Below are 8956 nucleotides of genomic sequence, written 5' to 3'. Positions count from 1 at the left end.
TGATGATTTACATAGGGCATCAAGACAGTAGCATGCATATTTGGGCTAACCAGGGGCTGAAACTTTCAATCTTGATCATGAACCCTAAACCTGACATTTATCTAAACATGATAGTGATCTGCTGATCAACAATAAAGGGGTCTATTGCAATCAAGATTGGCGACTGATACCATTGTTGGAATAATTATGCATATGTGAGATCCCATTAGCAGAATCAAATTGCATCTAGATCACCTCACAACCTGAATAAAGAAGGGTTTAGGGTTTCTTTACATGTCACGGGAGTGGACATGATCGCCTGCTCGGTGCAGGCGTGATGCAAGGGTGATGTAGTCGAAGCAGAGGTTCTCCTCGACGTCCTGATTCCTTCAGGACACCACCAGGACTGGCCTAGGATGGCGGCGGCGGCTGGCTTAGGTTTTCTCGTCGCTGCAGCGCTCCCCCTGATCGGATGGGGTGAGAATATCGGGAGGAGAGTAAACCTTACGTGAATTGTGATCGCGCAGGTGGCCAGCTCTTTCCCGTATCCTTTTAATATGGCGCTGGCGACAGGGGACCCAAAAACTGAGTTGGTTTTTGGGCGCCCCTGATCAGGGAGCGTTAGTTCTGATCGAGGCTCACGTACGTTGGTACGTGGACCCCTTCACTTATCGTTATCCCTTCATTTTTTTTCTGTTAGACTAATAGATCTAATATGTCCTGTTTAAGCCGTCAGATCAAAACCAACACTCCAATCTACGCTAGTCTCAGCTTTTGCTCTAGTGCATTAAATCTGCTGGTAGTGTTGTTCAATGCATTTTATGTCTGAATCCACAATTCTTGGTCCATACATGATTAACTGCATCAGACACGAAAGAAGCGTACTTGCATGAGTGTACATTGATTTCTTCTTCTGAAACAAAGGAACAGACAATCATATTCTTTGTATTTGCACCTGCAGTGGGGGATGTAGAGGAGCAGACGTGGGACGAGATCGTCCTGGGGAGTGAGACGGCGGTGCTGGTCGAGTTCTGGGCGCCATGGTGCGGCCCGTGCCGCTTGATGCACCCCATCATCGCAGACCTGGCCAAGGCCTATGTTGGCAAACTGAGCTGTCTGAGGGTAAACACGGACCAGAACAAGGAGGTGGCCATGAGATGTTAGAAATAAGCCATGCGTTCATGTGCGTGCGTGCGTTGTGTGTGCTTGTGGCATGCGTGTGTGTCGCTGGGTAGGCGTGAGAGCCGGAGCTAGCTAGCCAGGCCGAACTTGGTGGCTGCTAGGTGTGGTTGTTAGCGCATGCATGCACTGGTAGTTAGCTGGTTAGCCGGCCTGGAGTTAGTGGCCGGTAGTGGTGGCCGTGTGGTGCGTGCGTGGGGGTCTGTATGCTTGGCCGCTGCGTTACGTGAGTATAAAGGCCAGGCGATGTAGTACGAGAGCCGTGGTGCTCTGGGAACGAGTTCGTGCTCGTGGGTGTTGGCGTTTGAGCGCCGGAAACCTCCTGTGTCCACCTGTGTCTTCTTCTTCCCTTCTTCTTCTACCTCGGTCCGCTGCAGAACAAGAGAGCTGTGAGAGGTAGGCGAGAGCTAGGGCTAGTCGGCAACAACAATTGGTATCGGAGCATCGGGTTCGGAGGAGCTCGCCGGCGATGGCGCTCGTCCCGTGCGGCGGCGGAGCACGGTGATGCCGGGCGTGCGGAGAGCGCGGCGGCCGCGGCGGACCTGCGCGGTGGCGCAGAGGCTGCGGTGGCGCGGCGCGGCTCGGCGGAGGGAAGGCCAAGCTCCGGGACACGCCGGATCGGCCGCGTTGGTCGCCTCGGAGCGCGATCATGGCGCGGGCTGGTGGCGTGCGGAGCGTGGCAGAACAAGCCGCGGCGACGGGCTCACCGCGTCGGGCGCGTGTATGGGCGCGCGCCAGACGTAGCGGGCACGTCGGGATCGCGGGTGCGGACCACGTCGGGGCGCTGGACCCGGTTGCGCAGATCGCGTATGTGCGCGGCGGGAGCGCGGGGACGTGGGGAGTGCGCGCGAAGGGCACGGCGGTCGCGGAGACGAGGAGGTCGCGAAGGACCTGCGTGGTGGCGCAGAGGTCGCGATGGCTCGGGCGACAATCGTGGAAGGTGCGTGACACGTAGGCGCGGCGTGGCGACTGCCATGGCGGACGCGGAGGCGGCACGCGGTGAGCGTCTGGTGCTGTCGGGCTCGTCGGGCGCGACGGATGCGCGCGGGACGTGCGGGACGCACTGGTGCGATCGGGCTCGTCGGGCGCGTTGGGTGCGCGCGGGACGTGCGGGGCGCAGAGGGACGCCAGGCGTGTGTCGCCGGCGGAGAAGGAGCTCGGCGTATGTTGCCGGAGTCATGATGGAGCACGGTGCAACCGGCGTCGTTGCGGCAGGTCGGGTCCGCGGACTGGGTCACGACTATGACGACGACAATGACAGGAGCTGCAACAACTTCGACGACGGCGAGATCATGGCTTAGGAGGAGAATGTTAGAAATAAGCCATGCGTTCATGTGCGTGCGTGCGTTGTGTGTGCTTGTGGCATGCGTGTGTGTCGCTGGGTAGGCGTGAGAGCCGGAGCTAGCTAGCCAGGCCGAACTTGGTGGCTGCTAGGTGTGGTTGTTAGCGCATGCATGCACTGGTAGTTAGCTGGTTAGCCGGCCTGGAGTTAGTGGCCGGTAGTGGTGGCCGTGTGGTGCGTGCGTGGGGGTCTGTATGCTTGGCCGCTGCGTTACGTGAGTATAAAGGCCAGGCGATGTAGTACGAGAGCCGTGGTGCTCTGGGAACGAGTTCGTGCTCGTGGGTGTTGGCGTTTGAGCGCCGGAAACCTCCTGTGTCCACCTGTGTCTTCTTCTTCCCTTCTTCTTCTACCTCGGTCTGCAGCAGAACAAGAGAGCTGTGAGAGGTAGGCGAGAGCTAGGGCTAGTCGGCAACAACATGAGATACGGCATCAGGAGCATCCCCATCATCCCCATCATCCCGATGACCATCTCCTTCCTCTCGCCATCCTTGAAGATGAGAGGATGATGGGGATGCTCATCTTCAAGGATGGCGAGAGGAAGGAGATGGTCATCGGCACCATTGCAGACATGGCCTTGGCCGCCACAGTCGACATGTTTTTGTAATAAGCATACAATAGCAATTCTAATTCTTTGTTCTTCCATGGCCGGGAGCTCGGGAGTAGAAGGGTACTTTCGTATAGAGAGAAGTTTTTCTTCCATTTTGTTGATGCGTTGAAGGAGACGTGAAAAATGAGAGGACCAGCAGAAAGCAGAAGGCGGGTCTCACAGTCAAGAAGTGTACGTACGTACGTCTTCCAACAAGAGAAACGGGAAACCAAACCCCCAAAATTCCCCTCTTCATCTGGCCCCCATGCCGGACAATGGCACACCGTCGCATTTGATGGGTGGAGTGCTCTGATCACAGGAATCATCGACAATGTGCGATCCTCCACCGTGTTCAGAAAGCGCTACTACGCGCACGGATGCTTCTGTTGGGCGATACCTGGTCTCAACAAGTTGCTCATGCTCGACACCTTCAGCCTGGTCTCAGTGATCGCCTGGTTGCCTTTAATTTGTGGCAGCCACAATCCCTTATACGACTAGCTCATATCACCTCTGGTATAAGGTTTTGTTTGGCACCGGGGATGGCGAAATGCTTGCTCCTACATGGGATTCCAGACGACGACGACCCGCACTCGTTCGAAATGCTTTTCACTGAATCTCCAGACTATGAAGGTTGAGCAGTTTTGTGCGAGTGAGCCCATAATTTGGATGGTGCGTACGGGTAAGTGCCCTGCCGTTAATTTGGATGTTTCATTTAATCGTGACGCTTAGTAATCTAGTACATGCACTCCCGGATCACATCAGGGTTCCTTCACCTGTGCCTACTGTGTATTGTCATTGATAAAAATGGAAGGTGAGGAATGATACCTGTAATGGAATCAGAGATTCTCAAAAGAATATAAGCTTTAATGTACCAAGGACAGGCAGACCAAGCAGCTCATGTGAATTGGGCAGAGAAAAGGAATATGCATCTCATCTTTCTTTAGACCACAGCTTGAACAAGATTTGCCTGCTCTCTTGCCTGTTGGAAGGGTGAACTGTGGCAACTACAAATGTCTTTTGCTTTCCAAACAGCTCTTCCGAACCAGTAGAGAGAGAGGGACCTGTGAACAGAATCTATATGCGCTTTTGGAGCAGAATTTTCCTCTAGGTGTTAGTTTCCAGCAAAGAAGATCCCTCGCCGCTAGTTTGAATGTATAATAGGAGTCTGTTTCATTATGCTAGCCGTGTCAACGAGGTTGATGTTCCATAGTTTTTGGTTGGGGAGCCAAAGATCTTAGACTTGGTACCAGGATGAGCTGCTGTGGGGTGGTGCCTTAGATGTACATGGCCACAGGGAACACCTCCTACCTCCACTAGAAGTGTATTCTACTGGGATGACAAGCTCCCAGGATCTCGGCTTCTTCTCGACAGGCTGCGGCTCCTCCTCAGCCCGGGGTACCCCTACGAAGAAATGTTGAGCAGATTCCAGGCCCAAAATGACAATGCTGTGTGCTCCTATTTGCCAGTACTCAAGCCATTCAACTTCACCAAAGGTTGCTAGCTAGTTCTTCTTGTACTCCAGCTCTCCAGCTCCACCTGCTCCCAAATTGATACTGAGCAATGGAATGTTTTTGCAGGAGGACTGATACACCTCAACCATGGAGGGCCTCGGCCGCTTTAGTATGTTCTCAATCAATGGAATGTTTTTGCAGGAGGACTGATACACCTCAACCATGGAGGGCCTCGGCCGCTTTAGTATGTTCTCAATGCGGCTTTCTTTGCTTCTTTGTATACACATATCTCGAAGCCGCACGCACGCCATGGTGGGGTTGTGGACCTGATTTCTACACCACGCAAGCCCTCCGAGGGTTTGCGGGGTCACGGGTAAGGTTTAAGGGTTATTATGTTCTTCTAAGTAAATCCTACATTACTTGGCATGAATATAAATAAATTGATGATAACTCGATTTGCAGCTTTGATTACATCTTAGGAAAAGAACCCAATGCTACGTACATTGTCGGTTTTGGAAACAAGTACCCCAAAAATGTTCATCACAGAGGGGCATCGATCCCTTATGACGGTGTTAAGTACGGGTGCAAAGGAGGTACAGAATGGAAGCAGAGTAAGAAAGCAAACCCTAATATCATCCTCGGAGTAATGGTTGCTGGTCCTGACGGGCATGATGGCTTCAAAGATGTCCGCGAAGACTACAACTACACGGAGCCTTCTCTTGCAGCAAATGCTAATCAGGTTGCAGCACTCATTTCCCAACTTGACGTTGGCACTGCAGACAGAAGTAGTTGAGCTGATAAGAACACAATCTTCTCATCAATTCCCCCCATGCAGAGCAGAGGCCACCAACAGAAAGAAGGCAACATGAGCTGACATAGCTTCTAAATTCTGAAGATGAAATTGATGATCATAGACTGGAACTTGTGTGCAATTTCTTAAACTAAGTCTGGGATCCTTGTTATTCATATGCAAAGCTCGTCTGTGAAGGTTCTTCCTTCCTTCCTGTTGAAATGCTAAGCCTTTTAAGGAAAATTGTGTACAGGAGCGACTTTCTCGTCGTAGTAAAGGATATCTGTATCCTTCATACATACAGCTTGCTTCATCTTATTTCACTCATCTCTGTCTTCAATCCTAATACAGCACACAACTAATGGCCAATTCACTGTAGCCATCGTCCATGGTAGTTAAGCTCTGATATGCACGACGACAGCGCTTCCCGTACCATCTTGTTGTTACCCTCAACGTACAGAACGTCTTCAAACAGACTCTTTGCCTGCTCCAGCAGCCTTATCTTCTCCTTGTTGTTCCGAGACCGCAACTGGGACCGTTGCTGCAGCGCGCTGCCCCATCTGTAGAGAGCTGCAACGCCACATTGCTTACATGTGAGCATCATACATAACCAACAACCGTATGTAGGAAATGAAGTATCCAAGTTAACACTTGTAGGGAAATTCAGGCCAAAAAGCAGAGCAGTGCCGAACCTTCTGGAGCATAAGTGTTGCTTTTGGATAACATGGCATCAAACTTATCGATCGCAGCCAAATACACCCGATCAGCATCAACTGCTGCTTCCTGCATCAGTTTTTCTCTTCACAGTAAGTCAAATGCACAAATAACCAAAAAAAAAACTAAATAGTTAGCGGCATGTTACATTCTCATAATTTGTTAGAGGACTGATGCCTAGCATTCTGAGTTTCTAGGCTGTTTGCACTGTACTAAATGATTGCAACAGAACGAAAATAGATGTTTATCATTCTCATCTACCAACACCACAGGGCAACTATGCAGCAGTAAATCATACGTTACGCAAATTATTAGCTAGATGATAAATACGACATCAACTTGTTATGTGAGATAAGTGGTATGCATTATGTGAGCATGTGCAAACTGTATAATAACGTCGATGCTCATACCGGTCCGATGTCGGCAAGCAGTTGTCCACGAAAGATAAGCGCCAGTCCCCAATTGTACAGCGCCTTGACGTCGCCCGAATCAATTGACACAGCCGTCCTATAGCTTCTGCCTGCCTCAACAAGGAGGCTCTCACACTCCTCACAAACGCCCACTAGCGCGGACGAAATGTTCTCTCTGTTAAGGATTCTTCTGTCCAGCTTCCTGGACCGTGAGACACGCTCTCCTCCATTCAGATAAGCCCCGCTGTTGGCCAGCAGCGTCCTCAGCTCGCGGCTAATCTTGAGCTTGAGCTCCCCATGGAGGAGGTAGGTGTTCCCTAGCTGACCGACCGCTACCAGGCTTACCGGCCTCAAAGCCACGGCGGTGGACAGAAGCCTTGCTGACCTATACAGCAACGCGTCCGCGGCCTCTTCGTCGTCCCTGGCCATCATGCACTCCCTCGCCTTCCTCAAGATCTCGGCAGCCTCATTGATGTTGCGGCTGAACTCTTCACCATCTGAACCCCCAGCAGCACCACCACCCTCATTATCATCTGCAAGTGGTGGTTCCTCGACACTGGCGGCAGCGCTGCCCACGAATTCATCAGCCGGCGTCCCCCGTGCTCCACTCGCTCGGCTCTCACCGCCGTCGCGGCGCTCGATCTTCAGCCTGTACGACCTGTCCCGGATCTCGAGCGTCCTCTCCAGCAAAGAGGACTCGGCGGATTCAGCGGCGGCGAACCTGCCGCCTTCTTCAAAGCGACCGTCGCTCCTCACCCTATCGCCTTCTTGAAAGGGACCATCATTTCGCACCCTGCTGCCGCGGCCATACCTGTGCTTGGACACCAGCCTCTCCAGCCGGCCGTCGTCTTCCTGCCTGCTCTCAGAACTGAACCCGGCATCCTCAAACCCATTGGCATCAGCATCCTTGCCATCGAACGGTAGCATGTCGAGCGGCCGGGCGCGTCCGACAGCCGCTGAATCAACTGTCTTCTTTTCCCCATCCCCTTGCTGGGCTACAGCAGAGCCTGAATTACTCTTGGCATCGGCCGTAGAAGCATCAGGGGCGACGGCCTTGGCGGGCTTCTTCCGCGGCGAGGCGAAGCTGAGCTCCCGCAGGGCTACCCGAGCCCAGCCGCCGATGTAGCCGGCGACCTCCCTGGCCACGTCCTGCAGCGCCCCGTCGTCCGGAGCGCCGCCGCCGGCGTTGCTGCTGCTGCCCTGGCCCTGGCCGCCGGCCACGGCTGCCGCGCACTCCAGGACCGCATCGTGCGCCCGGTCCACGGCCTCGATGTCGCCGTTGTCACCGTCGGCGGGGGACGAGGCCAGGAGGTGGTCCCTGAGGGAGAGGAGGCGGGCATCGAGATCCGCGAGGAGCGCGGCGAGGCGCGGGATGGAGGAGGGGGCGGGGGCGGGGGCGAGGTGCCTGGCGGTGGCGAATCCGGCGGCGAAGACGGCGGCGAGGAGCGGGACGGGCGGGAGGCGGGAGAGGGAGAGCGCGGCGACGGGGAGGAGAAGGAGGAGCGGGGCGGCGGCGAGGGACTGCTGCGGGAGGCTGAAGGGGAGGTCCGTGTCGGCGGGGAGGTCGGCCCAGCCGTTGAAGGACGCGGCGGCGGCGGAGGAGGAGGAGGAGCAGCGGCAGCGGGTGGATGTGGATGTGGGGGTGGAGGGTCGATGCGGGCGGGATCGAGCGGGGAGGATGAGGTGCGGGTGGCGGAGGCGGGATGGTGTCCGCGGCCTGGAGAGGAGGAAGAGGAAGAGGGGCTGCGACGAGGAGGAAGGAGAAGGGAGGGGAGAAATGGCCGCCGCGGCCGCCATTATCCCACCCCACCCCACCCACCGCTGCCTCCGCCGCCTGTCTACTTTTTTCAGTGAGAAATATCCCACCTTTCCTACACGTGACAATCCTGCGTTTCAACAGGGCTTCGCCCGTAATTTTTCCCCAAAAAGGATAATATCTATTATAAAAGTTCATCAAAAATACAAAACATGTTAAATATAATAAAATTTACATCAAAATTTCAAGACCATCCAACAACCATTTACCGCCGTAACACGCCGATGTCGCCGCTCCTCTTCAGAGCCGGTTTGACCTCGTCAATGACAATTGAAAAGTCTTCGTGCCCGTGCCCCTAAGGAGCAGCGCACTGGACACGCAGTCGTCATCGTTGTGCCCTTCATATACCTTAAGCACCTGACATCAAATCTTGCCACATAACGAGAAACTGTAACCGCACCGTCCCAAAGACGCGACAAACTCGACGAGGACCGGAGCCAAAAAAAAAAAACTCGAAGAAGGAGCGTCGACATCCGCCCAAACTAAAACCCTAACCTAAACTACTAACCGGAGCGAAGGCATCAGGATTCCCCTCCCCGCCACTAGCCGCCAGTGCGGCGGGGAGACGAATCCACGAGCTCATCGATGAAGTCTGTAGCAGAGACTTTGCTCTAGCCGCCAGAATAGTTGAGGAAAACAAAAGAAAGTCTATTTGAGTCCGTACTTACAAGCCAAGGCTTTGTTGTTGT

The 8956-nt window shown here is 54.2% G+C and overlaps 2 protein-coding genes across 2 annotated transcripts; one reads left to right on the top strand and one right to left on the bottom strand.

Annotated features, from left to right (window-relative positions):
- The first annotated feature begins 395 nt into the window (after nucleotides 1-395).
- Nucleotides 396-3104, top strand: LOC123158797 (thioredoxin M5, chloroplastic-like). Its single transcript, XM_044576638.1, has 4 exons — nucleotides 396-456; nucleotides 941-1131; nucleotides 2917-2949; nucleotides 3015-3104. The coding sequence occupies exons 1-4, from the start codon at nucleotides 396-398 to the stop codon at nucleotides 3102-3104; spliced, it is 375 nt and encodes a 124-aa protein (XP_044432573.1).
- A 1853-nt stretch (nucleotides 3105-4957) lies between these two features.
- LOC123157375 (uncharacterized) lies at nucleotides 4958-8310 on the bottom strand. Its single transcript, XM_044575642.1, has 3 exons — nucleotides 6452-8310; nucleotides 6020-6110; nucleotides 4958-5897 (listed from the first exon to the last, which is right to left on the bottom strand). The coding sequence occupies exons 1-3, from the start codon at nucleotides 8246-8248 to the stop codon at nucleotides 5698-5700; spliced, it is 2088 nt and encodes a 695-aa protein (XP_044431577.1). The 5' UTR covers nucleotides 8249-8310; the 3' UTR covers nucleotides 4958-5697.
- Between the last annotated feature and the right edge of the window lie 646 nt (nucleotides 8311-8956).

This window comes from Triticum aestivum, chromosome 7B, assembly GCF_018294505.1.
Source record: "Triticum aestivum cultivar Chinese Spring chromosome 7B, IWGSC CS RefSeq v2.1, whole genome shotgun sequence".
Classification (NCBI taxonomy): Eukaryota; Viridiplantae; Streptophyta; class Magnoliopsida; order Poales; family Poaceae; genus Triticum; species Triticum aestivum.
This window is presented reverse-complemented; position numbering and strand designations above follow the sequence as displayed.